Source organism: Rhododendron vialii, chromosome 4a (genome assembly GCF_030253575.1).
Source record: "Rhododendron vialii isolate Sample 1 chromosome 4a, ASM3025357v1".
In the NCBI taxonomy this organism is placed as follows: Eukaryota; Viridiplantae; Streptophyta; class Magnoliopsida; order Ericales; family Ericaceae; genus Rhododendron; species Rhododendron vialii.
Genome location: NC_080560.1, coordinates 5,944,671 through 5,963,068, shown reverse-complemented (window position 1 = coordinate 5,963,068; position 18,398 = coordinate 5,944,671). Strand labels below are relative to the sequence as shown.

Sequence of the window (18,398 nt, the reverse complement as noted above, 5' to 3'; positions counted from 1 at the left end):
ATTTATATCTATTGAGGTAGAAGATTATAAAGGAAGAGGCTTGGAAAATGAAGAAAAAGGTCAAGAATCAGCTAAGGACATTTCCAAGAGGATTGGAAAGCTGTGTTATTGAGTTGCTTCCAAACTTTTGATTTGACTTTCTCGGAAGCTCAGTGTTTTATTTTTGATCGTTTGAAGATATCTAGTACTAGCACTTGTTTATTTCAAGCTCATTTCAAAGCACTTGGGCAAATTTTCTCAAAAGTAGCTTGTGTCTTTTTGAACTTTTCAAGGAGCTCCGATCGATTTGGAGAGGATCATGGGATGTTGTCCTGACCATTTTTATCAAAGCTATCTAGTATTTTGCAATGGGGCAATGTTATATGTGAATCATGAGAATATTGATGAGATCTAACTTTATGGTTTCTGTGAAAAGACTAAATGGGCCTCATAAGATATATCCACTAGCCCTCCTATAAAACGTTGCCTCGGAAAATAGTTTGAGTCGCAACTGTTTGAGATCTGCTTGTTTCATAATCAAGCCAAGCTTAAAATAGTTGTTTAACGTTCAAACCAAACATAAATTCGGCTTGCAAAATTTCGGTCTTAGCCGCAATCGGCCGCTTCTAGTGCAATGGAATATTATTGCTCCCGATTCGTAAGATTCTGAACTGCCTTCATATTGCATTCAAAGTGTTTGCAAGACACTTCTTAGAAACTATTTGCTGCTTTCTGTTTCTTCCTCATTGTTTCATGCATGGTAAAAATGGTATAAGGTTCTGTTACTTTGGTAAATAAATTATAAAAACTACAGTTTGTACCATTTTGGAGTCGGATTATGGGTACCGAAAAATATACATACCCCATTTGTGGGGTCCACCCCAGGTACAATACAGTACATTATACTTTTCTTTTGAGGAATTTCTGTATCGGTAAACATGTGTGTTTACCAATTTTTCCCTCAATCGAAATCGACGGAGATTTCGGGAAACAAAGCCAACAACAAAAATAAAGGCGAATTCGGCTTGTCTCCACAAACGGATTTGAGGTTCCTTGCCGTATTTCAGGACTTCACCAGAAAAGAAATGGCGAATGAATCAAATGCTATTTTTTGGTGGTGATGAATTGACTCGAAAAAGAAGACCGTCACCCCGCCAATCTTCAAGAACAGAATCGACCCATCGATTGGGCGGAGTGGATTGATGGTTTAGTGAAGTGGGGTGGAGCGGAAGAAAAAATAACAAATGGACTTTGTTATTTTTCCAAGGTAGATTTACAATCAAAAAGGACGGATCCCCATTGAAAGTAAGAGAGTTAAGTTAATCCTACTCCTACTCCTAGTTATAACCCGAATGGGTTGGTAGACAAAAATTTATAACAAAGTTGATTTGTTGAAGGAGTTTACAATGAAACCAAAAGAGGCTATTTATAGAAAATACAATGTGTAGGAAATAACTTCCTAACTTCTCACTACTCTTCATCATCTTCCAAGTGTCCAAATAACTTCCCACAAACTCCAAAGTGTGTAGGAGCATGCCATTTGTCCAAATAACTTCTCTTCAACCTCAAAGTGTGTAGGACAATGACAAGTGTCTTTTTAAATTTCAAATGTATAGGAGCATGCCAAGTGTCCTGCACTTTATTAAAATACAAACAAATAAAAACTAGTTATATTATTAATGCGAAATAATAAAATAGGAAGCATTCCCATAAACGCCACCTTTCGGTCGATCGACAGGCGGTGAAATATGGTACAAACAATGTGTTAACAATCACCTCATGTTACTTTCCCCCCCCCCCCCCCCCCCCTCTTTTCTTACTATTTTGTAGCTAAAATGCAGAACAACCACACACTCTAACAGAGCAAGCATGGGGCTATATGAAAAGTTAACATCAATTTTCTGGTATTGTCACGCCCTCGATTTTCAACATAAATATTAAAGGTTTTTCATAAATAAAAATCCTCACAATAATACAATTATTACCCAAAAGCCATTTCTAATCCCCTTGTTCGCAAATCATCTCCAAACTCCAAAGCATTTCCAAATTTACATCTTTGGCCCAACGGCCTAAAACCACTAGATCACGTTAAAAGAAAGTTAAGAGTTTATAGGGATCCTTCATTTAACAAAAAAATAAAATTTAATAATAATAATAATAATAAGATTACAATTTCTTCATCCGGAGATAAAGTTTATAAGAGATGCAAAATTAACTCTCTGAAGTCGCTTTCAAAATGTAGGATCACATGCAAGCACAGCAACCCATGTCACAGCCTCTGATTTGTACCTGAAAAATGATAGGTTGAGCTACACTAGCCCAGTAGAAAAATCTATGCTAACTTTATGTGTATACGAGAAGACAAGTGCGAAAAGAAGGAGATTCACGTCGATAGACAATAGCAATTAGAGCCAAATATGAATATACTACACAATCAAGACTTCTAATCAAGGAATTTCCCGCATTAACCCTCTTTTTCTCGTGCCACGTCTCATCGTTTAACACATCCTTACAATTAGATTCCGTTTATAGCCTAACATGCGAATGCCTATACCGGTCTTCCTCAACGTGTCACACTACGGTAGGTCATCTATGCCTCTTTGGCAAACACTCTACCAAATGAGAAATCGAACGACAGATAATAATAAGAATAGCATACTTAAAATCCCACACGAAACCTGTTACCACAAGTCACCATACACTACAATTATATCCCAAATTCTTAGTTCAATACAACCAACATTGCCCTTAGAGTCACCACGGCTTTCCCCGGGTCTTTTCTCTAAGTCGAACCGGAAGAGAGTCACCGTGGCTTTACCCAGGTCTATTCTCAAATCCGCAGAGCAGTTGGGTCACCACGGCTTTACCCGGGTCTATTCCCACTCTCACAGAGTAACAGGGTCACCACGGCTTTACCCGGGTCTATTCCCACTCTCACAGAGTAACAGGGTCACCACGGCTTTACCCGGGTCTATTCCCACATCTACGAGGCACTTGGGTCACCACGGCTTTACCCGGGTCTGTCCCCATAATCACAATTACTCACAATGCAAACTTGTCGATACGACTTCATAACAGGGTCTAATGTACTGCAGTCATTAAGGGGGCAACACCCACATACCAACGAGTATAACAATCAACCCATCTTGCATTAACATAACTCATATCAACAATAAGTCGTCACATCACCATTTCTGACGTTAATTTACCAATTAACCATTTCACCTCGCATTTTCCATGATCGTCATCATTTCACAATTATTGTTCATGTGTCATCGTACCACATTTCAACCAACACTCATCATAAATTCATAACTCAACATTTGTGCAATATTTTAAGTCTATCGAACTCATTCTTAAGTTGAGGCAACTAACCACCCTCCACTTCTATAGTCCTAACTTTTTGTATACTTAACCTGTCAACGTAATTTCAGTGGCAATTAAAAGATGACTTCAAAACCTCGAAATCGATATATAATTTGGGCGTTTTCGATATCGAACGAGGAAGTTATGACTGTTCGAAGTTGGGAAAAATCTCAGAAAAATGGGCAGCAGCAGAAAAACGGGACAGCAGCAGATTTTGGGGATTTCAAAGGAATTCAACAACAAATCTCAATACAATGATCGATAGCAAGTCTCAAACACTATATCAACTCATAAACACATAAAATTAGTTAGATTTTCCTACCTCAAGTATCAAAGCCGAACTCATGAGATCAAACAAAGCCCTAACCTCCAAAACTTCAAAATCAGCCGGTTCCTCCTTCCCCGAGCTTGACCCACGAAATTAAGGCTCAATAATGCATATAGAAGTTAAAATGGAGATGGGTTTGTGTAGGTTTCATGTTGTTTTGATGGGTTTTTGGTTGAGAGCAAAAGAGAGGGAGAGAGAGCCGAAGAGAGGGTTTCGGGAGTGGGGAGAACGAGAGTTTGAGGTGTGTGTGTGTCCTGTGTTGAGATATAAGAATGGGGAAAACTATCCCCTACACACACATCCACCCATACACTCATGCATCTTACACTAGCACCCTTCCACTAACCTGCTATCACATTAACCCCAAAACAAATAATTACAACGCATATCACATTTGATCCATATTCTAACATTTTTATGAAACGTCGGGATTATATAATATATATATATATATATATATATATATATATATATATATTTTTAACGGGTCTCTACAGGTATCATCGGAAAGTACTTTTGATCTGCTGATTGCCATAATTGCTTCATTGAAAATGGATAGCAAGGGCCAAGGGGAATAGAAAGACTAGTACTAATTACAAAGTAGCTATAGTTCTTAGCACAAGGGTCCATACTTAACATCATGACTGAGAAAGCCACAATGAGGAATACAGAAACTAAGCTACGAAGTAAACAACTACTTAGATGTTGTAGGCATCACTGGAAAAGAAAAAGCAAAATTGACAAAAGACTTGGAAATCACACACATGGACAAAAAGTACAGTATAAGACACTGCTTGTAGATTTAGTTTCTTCGCCCCTTTCTTTTCTGCCTCTTCTGAGTTTTCTTTCCCCTTTCAAAGATAGCAACAAACCATTCATGATACCTTGTGGTAAGCTCATGCCCAATAACCAACCCAACTATCAGCCCACTTCCGTATCCCATGATTATGATCATCCAGTAAATACCCCTCGAAACCTCTGGATCATCATCGCCTTGCGAGCTGTGTGCCAGGGATGGTGGGGTTGAAGTTTTTGAATTTCCACATAACATCGTTAGAGGGACACCACACAATCCCATATTCCCATCATATGAACTATTGTCAAACGTATCAAATTGTTTGCCACGAGGTATGGGACCCGTGAGACGGTTATGAGAAAGGTTTAGGACTGAAAGAAAAGTGAGTTGGATTAACTGCTGAGGGATCTCTTCTGAAAGCAAGTTTCGAGATAGATCCAACGATTCCATGTCCGTCAAATTTGACAAGAAAGATGGGATGGTGCCAGTGAGGTTGTTGTTGGAAATGTTTAGCGCTTGTAGTCCACTGAGGCTTCCAAAGGATTCTGGAATTTCGCCACTGAATTTGTTGCTTGAAAGATCAACAACGACAAACACACTTTGGATCTTCTCAAAATACCTTTTTGCCCCTTTAATAGATATCGTTACTGAATAGGTAAATTCCCATCCGAAAATAATTTTTTTGAACCTTGTAAATAATGGTTTTGACACCTTCATATATGTTGAATTCCCTTTCTTGACCATTTTCATTGCATTCAAGTTTTGGAAGAACTCTGATGGCAATGTACCTGAGAAACCATTTTGAGAGAGGTCAATGATTTGCAGCTTCTGAAACTTCATATTCATTTGAAGATTCTCAATGGCACCATGAAATCTGTTAGACCGGAGAACAAGAACTTTTAACTCAGGAAGAGTTCCCAACCAATATGGAAAAGTGTCCTCGATTTGATTATCTTCGAGAAGGAGAATTTCAAGTGTTGTACAATTAACCAATGAACGTGGTACCATCCCATGCAATTGATTTTGACTCAAGTCAATCACCCTTATCACCCTCATGGACATATGGGGAACAGTACCATAAAAATTGTTGCTACTCAGATTGAGCAGCAACAGAGAATCGCTGCTAGAATTGGCCAAGCATTGAGGAATGGCCCCGCTTAAGTAATTATCAGACAAGTCAAGCGCAAAAAAAGCTCTATTTTGGCAGAATGATGTTGGGACTTCTCCGGTTAGAAAATTACCAGCGACTCTGTAAGCAAAGACAGACGGTGGTGGAAGAGGGAGTGGTCCTTGCAACCTGTTAAAGCTGAAATCTAGGGATTTTAGTGATATCCACGGAATGACATATGGATGTGCCTCAAATCCTATGAGAGAGTTTCCATAAAGGTCGATATATCTCATTGTTTCTTTACTTGTGTTCCACAACCAAGTTGGTATTTTGCCATGAAGACCGTTATCAGCCATATTAAGCGATTGTAATTCATCCTGGAACCTCAAGAAATCAGGGAACTCCTTCAAGTTGCATGATGCCAATCCTATACTGATGAATTTTGCTAGAGTAGCATTTGTACTGTTTGTTACTAGCACTGTCAATTTGTTTTCGGACAATCGCAATACAGCAAGGTTTCGAAGATTTTGAAAGATGTCTAGCTCGACTTCACCACTCAAGTTGTTTGAAGAAAGATCAAGAATTTCAAGATGATTGAGTTGAGAGATTGAGCTTGGAAACATGCCGGATAATTGATTCCCTGAAAGGGTTAGAGTGGTTAAGTGGGTGAGGTTTAGAAGCCAAGATGGGATTTCACCAAGTAACTCATTCCTGTAAAGGACTAACACGGATAGCTCGGTCAAGTTTGCAAGAGACCGTGGTAATACGTCATTTAATGTTGTACCAACAAGGAATAATGTGGTGAGTTTTGATTGTTTTTCAAATAGGAAAGATAGGGTTCCTGCATCAAAAGCACCATCGCCGAGTCCTAATTCAGTGAGTTTTGATAAGTTTGCGATTGATGAAGGAATCTGTCCCCGAAAATTATTTCCAGACACATCCAAAGACGTGAGCTGGGCTAAATTGCCAAGCGAGGGTGGAAGAGTCCCATACAAATTGGAGAATGCTATGTCTAACTTGTTTAAGGAATTAAGATTCCCAATTGAAGTTGGAAGCACTCCTGAAAAGCTTGTGCATGCAATGAGCAATACCTCAAGCGGCCTACCACGTGGAAATTCAGGAAGATAACCAATGAGGTTTTCATTGAGCGAAATGCCTAAACTCCGGAGGTTTGGTAGATGGAAAATGCTCATTGGGAATTCACCATACAGCAAACAACTCTGAAGATCAAGACTTGTTAGAGAGGTCATATTTGATAAAGCTTCTGGAACTGTTGAAGATATGTTCACCCCAGTGAGGACAAGTACTTTCAGGTTGGTTAGTTTTTGAACTAGGTCTCTCAGACTAGGTTTTTCAAGTTTCAAAAGAAGTTCAGGAGTATAGTCAAAATATCCAGACAAATCAAGGAAAGTCAATTGGGAAAGAGAGGAGATTTCTGAAGGGATCTGACCGGAAAAATAAGAATTGTGGAGGTTGAGGCTCTTTAGTCTTGAAAGATTTTCAATTCCGGTCGGAATTTGAGAATAATTGAAGTGATTATCAGCAAGGTTCAGCCTTTGAAGGTGAACAAGGCTGAAGAGACTGCTGTTGGAGTTGATAGAACCAAAGAGGAAGCTGCTACTGAGGTCGAGACCATTCACACGACCGGTGTCATGGTCACACTCCACGCCATTCCACGAGCAGCAATCGCTAGCATTTCCATCAAGCTTCCATGACTCAACCTTCGGATAGGCAGAAGGATTGCCAGAAGCAAACTTCTTGATGTCAAAGCTATGCTTGAACTTCAGCAAGGCTGATCTCTCATCTTCATGGCATTGTGGCTGCGTAGAAGAGTAAGAGTTAGTCAAAACATTAAGATTAAAACAACACAAGATCAGGAACATGTGAAGATACAAAGCTGAATCCATCATGTATAAGTAGCTAATCTTAAGAGTTACCAATCTTGGATGAGAAGGCTTATGCCTTCGATGTGCTTTTATACACGACAAGTGCATCCTCCACCTGTTTAAATTAAAAAGCACATTTTGTGTCGCGTTTGTGTGAACACTTGGAAATTTAAAGGAACAAAAATTGTGTTGGACTTGGACCCCTCCCCCGGTGTCTTTGGAGTTGCTCCAATTCCTTCTTAATTAAGTCAAGTCCGCCCACTAAACTAGTGGGATTAAATAAAAACAATATCTTGTGTGGCGCTAGCTGGTAGAACTACATGAAATTAAAGAAAAAGGAAAGTTGTGTTACACTTGTGATACGGTCGTTAATAGTGTGATTCTAAGCCCCAGCTAGATTTGAAAATCCTATAAGATATAATAACTGGAAGACATCATTTTCTTGTGTATATATTTCGGGACTTCCACTTGACTTTCAAGTCTTTTTTATGTAAAGAAAAAGTTTGTTCTTTTCATTTTCGCAGCACTTCACAGAAACATTTTGCCATAATCTTGTCTTGAGCTGGTATTATTTTCCACTTCCACGCATGTTAGCCAATTCCACCAATTTCCATGACGACAGTAATTTTTAATGTGGCAGTGCATTGACCCGGTCTTTACGCATGTATATTTTTAATGTAGAGCGTTCAATGAAGTTTATATTTCCTTTCATACTACTAGCGTATATTGTGTTTGAATTCTGAGTTTTTCACCAAATTCAGGTGTATTCTTTACTTTTCATTTTTCTTCCATAAATTTTAGATCCAAGTACAACGTTATCCTTAAGAACAAGCAGTCTGTGCCTTGATCCGATTTGGAATCTGTCATTTGGATGCAACAGAATGGCACCTCTGGTTTTATGCATAGATAAGCTAAAAAGGAGCCAACGTGGAATGGCATCTCCCTTAACGGTGTCAATGCGATTCATGCACCTTATTGCTGTTGTGAAATTTTAAAGTACTCGCAAGCGCACGAACCGTATCGAAATATAGTTATGCAAGAGCGAGGTCAATCCCACAGGGACTTGTAATTTTTGTAGAAAAATAAACTTAAACTGATTAAACCCTAACCTAGTTGACAAAAATTGTGATTGATTTTTAAACTAAGAACTAAACAAGCAATTGTAAAATAAATAAATAAGTTGACTGTTGAACGAACTTGATCAAAAGAAAAATGACTAAGGTTTCAGAATCCACACACATGTATTCATAGCAATTACTAACAAACTCTTATTTAATTTCCTACTTTTCTTCACAGTAAATTGGTAGCTAAACTCTATTACCGTGGAAAATATCATTGTTACGACCTTTTAGAAAAATATGCATGCTCTTTTTCGCCTTAATGTTCAAGACCAAAAAATCATATGTATCCATTCGAAAACAAATCACAAAAGATATGTAGTGCTTGAAATCAAGAGTTACGTAACGGGGGGCTGTATAATTAGCTAGCAGTCTCAAATCATGCAAAAAACATGGTTGAATCCATATCCAAAATTACTAACTTAATTAAACTGAGGTAAGAACGATCATTCGATTAAACGAAGCATTCGGAAAATAAATAAAGAGTCTGCAAATACTTACTACAAAACATGAGGTCTCATCCTCAATCTTAGCCTAAAAATCTAGCCTCTCAAAGAGGCTTTTTCTCTTTTTCCAGTCACAGCTGTAGCTCGTCCGAGTGGTTGCATGTTGTGCGGGGTAGCTAGCCGCCTCTCCAAGCCATTGGGATAGTAAGGACTACTCCAATAAGTTACACAACCGAACCCTCAACCAATCAAATCATCCACTCAAAGATTTCTTGTTCATCATACTCTGGTCCCATTTCCCATTATCATCCGGTCAGTCGTCGTTGCTCAAAAGAGCATGGCAATCAAAAGTCATGGCGAATAGTATGTATTTCACCATTCTAACTGACGGAGCATAGGTACGAGACTACGAGTAAATCACCAAAGCGCAAGACATGTCCACATATGCCACACACGATCGTCAATTGCAACTATTGGCCCAATAAAATTCAACTTCTAATTGTTTCTCGCACACATGCATCTAGGTGAACGATTCAAAACTTATGCAACTAAAGAGATACATACCGTAATCCCTCTCAGCCTGATGCTGTAACTTGCACAGTATCCAGGACTCCATTGTGCCCTCTAGTATCTGTGCATTAGCTCTTTAGCTATTGCCGTGTTGCTTACAACTGAACCTTCAAAGCTGACATGAGTGATGATTGACCACGATTTTTTGGTAATTCCTGCTACAATAATCTCAATGGTCGTCAGGAACAAATAATTTAGAGTATTGCTGCAGGTACCGACCGGTACCGTAGGGAAATCGTAGGGACGGCCGCGCCGGGCCGTCTCCGGCCACCAAACGGCCGATCCGAGCCGTCCAAAAATTCTGAACAAAAAAAAAACGAAGGGGCCATCGCGAGATTCAATGGCATCCAACACGTGTAGGGTGCTCGATCCAAACACTTCATTTTCGTATATATATGTATGCAAAAATGGAGTGTTTGGATCGAGCACCCTACACGCGTCGGATGCCATTGAATCTCGCATGGGCCCCCTTGTTTTTTTTTTTTGAATTTTTGGACGGCTCGGATCAGCGGTCCGGTGGCCGGAGACGACCCGGCGCGACCGTCCCTATGATTTCCCTACGGTACCGGTCGGTACCTGTAGGACTTTCGAATAATTTATGTCCTACAGCTTAAAAAAACCATTTAGCAAAAGGATACTCCATTATGATAGAATACAACTCTTTTCAGATAACTATAGTGAACAACTGAAGCAAGCCCAGTCGGGAAGTGTACTTTAGATAAACAAATTATGTAGAGGATCAAGGGCTCTAGATTTAGTGGTTCAAATCGTGGCTCAGTAACCTTCTAACGTGTTCCGTACAACAAATGTGGACAAACCTTGCTCGAATTGCTATGAGAGCTGTCAAAGCCGCATTAATTATAGCAAGATCTTTGCAAAACACTACTCGATAGGTCTTCCGAAAGCCTGCTAAAAAACGGTGTTGTCAAATTTGATTCGACAATTGGCACTGCTGTACCTGCCACATTATTTCTTCTATCTACCTCTCTCTTTATGGAACCCACAAATATCTTTTCCATTTTACATTTTGTGAGAACAATAGAAGATATTACATTTGGATAATTGAGCAACACTGTCAAATTATGGCATTTTTGCTATTGTTGCACGTCAAAATTTGACCTCAGCATTGCCATTTTGGCACTAACCATTGGAGATGCTTTGACAAAGTTTATCGAACTCTGAACACTTACAAAGATAATGTCAAAAATATTTGACTTTTCTGTAAATTTTGAACCCGGAACTTGTAAAAATAAGCATCTGACAAGTCAGAGGGACTTGAGTCTCTTTTTCGGGAAAATGAAATCGAAACCGCTGTGGGGTTTCCTAGGGGACAAACCCCGGACTTTGCTTTTGTCAACATATCCTTTAGGGACTACCAAATACAATTAGAAGTTACATTCATCAAGCATGGATATGTACGTACACAATATTGGGGTGTTTGTGACAGGAGCTGCAACCAAAGCAGCTGTGTGAAGCTAATGGTGGAGAGAATGCAATGTTCCAAACCTTGAAATTGAGCTACCAACAGAAATCAAACATGCAGATGAAGGAATCCAGAGTAAATAGAAAAAGAGGCAAAAATAAAAACGGCTTTGCAAGCGGGTTTTTTGGGTTTGAGGAATAGAAAGACTAATTACACAAGTAGCTACAGTTCTTGAATCTTGATCATGAGTTAGAAAGCTGACCGGGTCGTTCCGTGTCAAAAATATATTTATAAAATTTAGAATTAACTACTACTCCGTAGAATAGTGGTCAAGTCCGAGTATCGTTCCAACGGAGATAGTATGGCTGAGTTACGACAAATTCGATTAATTTTTAGATTAATTCGGGCAAAGGAAGTTTGGTTGTTTGAATTTGGAGAATTTATTAAATCTAAGAGAATAAATTAAATGGAAAGTTTGTAACGATTGGAGAGAAAATCTAGGGTTCGAATCCACCTTGACCGTGTAACTCCAACATGCATAGGCAAGATTAATTATTCGAATCAGAAGGGATTATTACTAGGGCTTGCAAACCCTAGCAATAATCATCTAGAAAATAATTGAGTTGTTAAAAGATATAGATTATCCCAAAGCACGGACCGTCTCAAAAGTACGGTCTGGCCGCCTAACGGCACGACCCGTCTTACGAGTATAATCTATCTCAGAACTCCAACTACAATCGATGAAAACCATTGCAAAACTAGGTATTTGAAATCCGGAATACAAATACTCAATAGATAGGAAAAAGTAAAATCATTCCATTCAATTGAAACGGAAAGGATTCTTAGTCTCACAATCGATTCGAATAATAAACCTAAGACCCATACATAAAATAGAGTTACTTGGTGTGAAGTTTCATCTTCCCCCTAGAAAAGGGGTTTAGCTGGCCATGGAGAAGAAAGATGCGATCGAGATTGAAGAAAACATGGAAGACATGAACAAATCTTCCTATCTCACCTCTTTCTGTCGTCTCTAGAAAAGTAAAAGTAACCTAAATAATAAACTAAAGTCTCCTTTTATAGTTAGCCCAAAACAATAAGACTCCAAAATGTAAAGCTGATTTCCGTTTGCACCATCTGCTGTCCGCTGGTCCGGACCAGCAATTACATTGGCCGGACCAGAAAAACAGCTTTGTTCATATCGTGCCCAACCTTGGTCGTTCGGACCAACCATGCCTTGGCCCGGACCAGCGAGACCAATCTTCACCTTTTCGCTCCTCTTCTCATCGTGGATCCTTCCGGAACATCCTTAACTCATGATTATTACTCCAAATCCTTTCCGAATGCTCCGTAAGCCCTGAAACAACATAAACCAATTAAAGCTCGTTAAATAACATTAGATAGGACTGACAAAACCTAAGTTAATGGGAATAAACGGGTGCTTTTCAGCACCTATCACGCCCCCCAACTTACACTTTGCTAGTCCCTAGCAAAGAAAAGAACTAAACAACTAAAGAAAGCAATGAAAGATAGGACATTTGAACCCCCGGGTGCTCCGGTAGGACAAGTTTAGTCTCGTAAAAGTGCGAGGGTTATCAGCAGTAAACACCCACAAACACGGGGAAAACCTTTCAACACAAAGAACACAACCTGTCATGCAACTCATTGACATATCAAGCAAAGGACACAAAGCTACCACAAAGATATAGCAAGGCAAACTTAGTTCCGAACGCTAACAATTAAGAATAAACTGTGGCACTGAAGCTTAGCGTGTGTGAATACGGGCCTCAATCACATATGAACAATAACCAACCGCTTTCTGCGGACCGAGCCTTGACTTCAATTCTTACTGTGTCATGGACTCACAAATGAAATCACTCGAAACAAAGTGCATTATGAACTCTCGAGTGTGCGGTTTGGAGGTTACGTAAATAGAAAGCAAAGTACTCCGCACACTATGACACGAAAAGAACGCTTTATATAGTGGACACACAATCTCATGAACAAAATGCCAAGTATTGAAACTCTCCACCAATCAAACCTCAACCCAACACCCCTAAGATCAAACAGGACTTTATTCAAGGTCATAGCATTAGGGATGGGATAATGTATGAAGGCTAGGGTAAAAATAGATTCAAGTGTGAGAGAATAGGCGAGTATTTCAACTAAACGGGGCAAATATGCAATGTGTACCCTGCTAACATTAATTCAACTCCACCTTATCTCTCATTCCAACCTTTCAACATTTTTCAATTACAAAGCAACCATTCCTCTTTTTCCCAACTTATTGGTGCCCTTTTTTTCTTTTCTTTTTCTTTTCTTGTATTTTGTTGTGTATTTTTTTTAAGGGACACCACCAATACTTCACAAAATTCAACAATCTATCCAAAAATTAACCTTTACATTCTCACCTTTCTCCAAACACAATATGGAAGGTGGAGCTAACCAAGAAAAGGCTAAATCTGTAAGGCTCAATGTAGCTCGCAAGGGATAAATGTGAACACAAAGGAACGAACTGGCCCAAATATCAAGAAAGTGCCTGTAATCCTCTCCCAGGGGTGTAACATCCATGTGACAAACTAAAACCAAGAGATAATGTTATGCATTCAAGTTCCAACACTCGGCGACCAAAAATGATGAGATTGACAACAAATGTGTTTCTTTCCATGACAAACAAAGAGTTTATTCGACACCACTCCAATAAAAGATAAGGCTCAAAAGCTCACAAGGGTATAAGTCTTCACTAATCATAGCCTTTAAGAACAGTCAAATCACAGCTCAAAAACAATCAAGGCTCGACGTGCAATGTGCAAAAATGCTAAAACAAAAGTGCCAGCAGTTTAGCAAATTGAAACTACTCTGCCAAAGAGATATCAAAATGGTAGCAGAATGCTTATACTCAAGTAATCAACAAGTGAGCACAACAAACAACAATCTCATGCAAAAATGCTCCCATTTTTTTTAATTTTCAATTTACTTATTTTTTTCAATTTCAATTTCAATTTTTATTTTAAACAAACTACTAAAGAAAGCACCCGAAGTATGCCCCACCCCCTAACTTAAACTAGTCACTGCCCTCAGTGATTGCAAGGCACTAAAAGGAATAAGGCAATGGAAAGAAAGAGGGAGGAAGGATATCACCTCGAGTGGAGAAATAAGTAGAGCAGAAAAGATATGACAGCCGAGAGGCCCCCCAACTTGAACGAAACAACCTGCAATGCGTTAGTCTCCACAAAAACAAGATACGAAAATAAATTACAAAACTAACTAACAAAACAAAAACTAAGCAAAAAGAAAAGAAAAGTCATGAGATTGCATAAAAAAATAAAAAAATAAACAACAATTAAAATCCATCACTTTCTTCACGCGAAAGACACGGGTACTACTTTTCTCCCTTGTCAAAGACTGTGGTTCCCTACTTGTTGGAAGAGCAATATGCGTAGGAATCAACGATATCTTGAGAAGTGGTGCCATCATCTAATAGGCTGTCACTCCCTCTGGGGCTGCCAGATTCCTTACCCACCACTTGGCTTATGAAGCAATCTCCGCCAAGCTGGACACTAAAGTCGGATGGTTCAGACAGATTTCTCACTGCTAACTACGCGCCTGCCGCCAGACCCAACCTCCTAAGTACTACATACATAGCTTTGCCAAGGTGGCGATACCAGACCGTTAGAAGCCGTTCGAGCACGGCAAACACTACAGGTATTTCACCCTCCAAAAATTTGAAGTTCCCTAGACCTCTATCGAAAATACGAGACCAAAAGAACCTTGGGTTGCCTCCCAAGAAGCGCTAAGTTTTATGTCTTCAGCCAGACATCAATCACTCCAAAAACCATCATTCAACAGAGCATTACAATCCAACTTTGCATGTGAACACGCTGTTGAGACCAAAGGAGGTCTCCATGCTAATTCCGGTGAGTGCGCACTACACGGAGCTAATGGTGTGCTAGAAAGCAAATAAGGTGGCAACTTTAAATCATTTTTTGAAGGAGGAACCTCGGAGTCAACCTCATTCACCTTAGACACATCATTAATAGTGAGAGGTGGATGTACCTCATCATTGGAGTGGTGTTTTGCAGTGTTGTACACATTCAACTTAAGGGTCATATTCCCAAAGGTCACCTCCATCTCCCCACTCCTCACGTGAATATTAGCATTGGCCGTCACTAAGAAGGGGCGACCAAGAATGATGGGAGTTTGCTTTTTGAGGATTTGCACTGGTTCCGTGTCAAGTACTATAAAATCAGCTGGAAAATAAAAATCGTTAACCTTGACAAGAACATCCTCAACTACCCCACACGGCACCTTAATGGATCGGTCTATTAACTGAAGGGTGACTGACATGGGTTTCAACTCCCCAAGCCCCAATTGTTCGTACACCGAGTAAGGTATTAAATTAACACTAGCCCCTAATGTAGAGACCCGTAAATTTCCTTATTTTTTTTAATTTTAATATTTTATAAAGGGATAAGTGATGGTTTAGTGTGGAGATTGTGGTTGTAGGTTAATGTGCAAGAATATGGAAAATATGGGTGTTAGTGTAATATAGTGCATGTGTGTATATGTGTGTGTGTGCCAGGAGAGAAAATTCATTTTCTCTCCTCCCTCTCCATCTCTCGGTTCTCTCTCTCCTCTCCCGGCTCTCTTCATCTCTCTCACTCTCTCACCCAAAAACTCGCCTCTAAACTCAAAACCCAAAACTATCAACCTCAACTCCATTTTCTACTTGTGTAATCGGGCTCGTATCGCATTGGATAGAGCTCGGTTCGGTGTATTTAGCTCGGTTGGGATTCCGGAAGCTAGGGCTTGCATAATCTCTTTGGTTTCGGCTTGGATACTCGAGGTAGGGAATTCTACCTCTCTTTATATGTTTTATGGGTGATTTGGTGCTTGAATCGTGCTTGTAATGTCGTGTTTAAGTTTGGATTGAAAATTCGTAGTTGCTGTTAGAATTGTCTGTTTTTCCTAGATTCCTACCGGTAGGCCCGTCCTTTCTACCGGTAGAACGTTGTTACTTTACCAGAAAATCGATTCCCTACCGGTAGGAGCCTTTTCCCTACCGGTAGAACAATTGAGAAATTTCTTCGTAACCAGCTCAAACGTACAGCAGCAGCTCAAAAGCTGCTCAACGTATCGAACTTCTACCGGTAGGAATTCCATACCTACCGGTAGGTCAAGCACAAATTCGAATGTTGACCTTTCTGTTTCCAAGTTCTACCGGTAGGACTTGCTTGCCTACCGGTAGGTTGCGTGAATTGGAGTTTCTACCGGTAGGACTTGTTCATCTACCGGTAGGTCTAGGTTCTACCGAAATGTTGGCCTTTCTGTCTTCAAGTTCTACCGGTAGGACTTGCCTGCCTACCGGTAGGAGACTAGGAGTTTGAGCTGCTTTCAGCTGCTTCCTTGAGCTGCTGCAGTATCTTTCAGCTGCTTTCCTATATCCTTCAACTCGCGTGTCGAAGCTTTTCATTGACTCTATTGGGTTCGTTTACGCATCATTTCTAGTGTTTGGAGAATAATACATATTTCATACCTAAAAACATGCCCGATGGACTTGAATGAACTTATTGAGTTAATTATCACGGAAACTAGGATCAACGGATTGACTTTAATGGATTACGAATATAATGTGATATGCTACCGCCTAATTTGAACTGAAAACCGCAGTGAGTAGTTGATGCGTGGGTCATGGGTTTAACTTGAAGTAAAAGGTTAGTAGATCGCTTAAAGGGGAATTAATGACGGTTTCAGAACATGTGAATGATAAGATGACAGAAACGGTAGCTAATCAATGAAACGAGAAACATGTAATGTAAGGATTGATTTCTGTTGAACCTGAAGCTGGGAACGAAACAGGTGATCAAATGTACGGGGCCTAAAGAACCCGGAATGAAAATCGGATATACGGGGTCCCGAGAACCCGGAATGAGAATCGGATATACGGGGTCCTGAGAACCCGGAATGAGAATTGGATGTACGGGGTCATTATCACCCGGAATGTAAATTGGGTATACGGGGTCCTAATGCCCGGAATGTCTTTTGATTGATATCGTGATGCGACGATGTGAAGGATTTCTTGTGTGCCCATCAAGGATCCATAGGGAACTTATGAGATACTAAGCGGTTGTAACGTAACCATATGAGGTGGATGCGTGAAGATCGAAAGATGAGTAAAAAAATGAATTCGAAGGACAAAGATAGGTTAACTGTCAAGAGTGAAGTGTTCGTTTACGTTCTAAATTTCTAATATAGTACTTGTGTCTCATCCATGCTCCCTTTGTTATTCGAAAGTCTATGTTTCATCGACATCTTTCATCTCATTTGCACATAGAGTTTGCGTAGACTTTTCTACTGGGCTAGTGTAGCTCAAGCCTTATATTATTTTCAGGTGCTAACCCGGAACCATAGCTTGCATTGCTTGGCGTGCTTGGAGTGTGGACATTATTTTTGAAAGTTAACCGAAGGAGTTGCCTATTCATCTTTGTAAATTTATTTTGAAAGATGTATTTGTAACTAAAATTGTAATTCTTTTGACTCGAAATATTGTAACCACTAATTCTTTTTCGAACTTCGCTACTTATGATAATCTGGGGCCGTCGAGCCAATGTTGTAATATGTTGGAACATTATGGACTTGGAAGCTTAATTGAGGGAATGGGAACACAGTGATCTTTTGGGTACAGTACGGATATTTGTGAGTATTTTTATTATGAAAATCATTTATAATTATGTTAAAATTCGAGGACGTGACAACTTGGTATCAGAGCGTCTAGGTTTGAATACTTTGAGACCGTGGGGAGACTTTAGTCTCATGGGTTCAAAATCATAGCAAAATTTTTACATGATATGTGTGCTTGCATTAAGGAGTCAGTACATTGGCATTACATTGCATTTACGATAATGTAGATTGTCAAGGCATGGTTGGCTTGTGTTGGGAAAGTCGGACGTTTAGTCTCACGATGTAGTCGTGGTTGTTATTGTTGATAGTTGTTGTCGTTGATTGTGTTATGTTTTCAATCATTGTAGCGCGATGCCTCCGAGACGTCAAAATAACCTTGCTAGGGAAATTGTAGCGGCACTTGCAGAGTCAAACCTTCTGAACCCAGCACTTAGGGCTAACACAAATGACCGTGCCATGGAAGCAATGAGGGCATTCCATCGTATGAAACCACCTCAATTCGATGGGGAGAGTAGCGATCCTCTTGTGGCCGACCATTGGCTTGCACAAGTTCGTAAAATCTTTAACGCTCTTAGGATTACTGAAGATGACCTACGAGTGAGCATTGTGGCCATTCAACTTACTGGCGAGGCGAATGAGTGGTGGGAATCAGTTTTAGGAGCAAGAAGAGACATTAGGAGAATGTCAAGGACGGTTACTC

The 18,398-nt window shown here is 39.8% G+C and overlaps 1 protein-coding gene and 1 long non-coding RNA gene across 2 annotated transcripts; both read right to left on the bottom strand.

Annotated features, from left to right (window-relative positions):
* Positions 1-1,964: 1,964 nt before the first annotated feature.
* LOC131322887 (uncharacterized) lies at positions 1,965-3,908 on the bottom strand. The gene is made up of 2 exons (XR_009199002.1): positions 3,668-3,908; positions 1,965-2,268 (listed from the first exon to the last, which is right to left on the bottom strand). It is a non-coding gene; the product is annotated as an uncharacterized LOC131322887 (long non-coding RNA).
* Positions 3,909-4,371: 463 nt separating this feature from the next.
* On the bottom strand, positions 4,372-10,616 carry LOC131323581 (receptor-like protein 7). Its single transcript, XM_058355434.1, has 5 exons — positions 10,556-10,616; positions 10,380-10,437; positions 7,515-7,578; positions 4,558-7,397; positions 4,372-4,390 (listed from the first exon to the last, which is right to left on the bottom strand). Exons 1-5 carry the CDS (start codon positions 10,614-10,616, stop codon positions 4,372-4,374), a joined length of 3,042 nt encoding a protein of 1,013 aa, XP_058211417.1.
* Between the last annotated feature and the right edge of the window lie 7,782 nt (positions 10,617-18,398).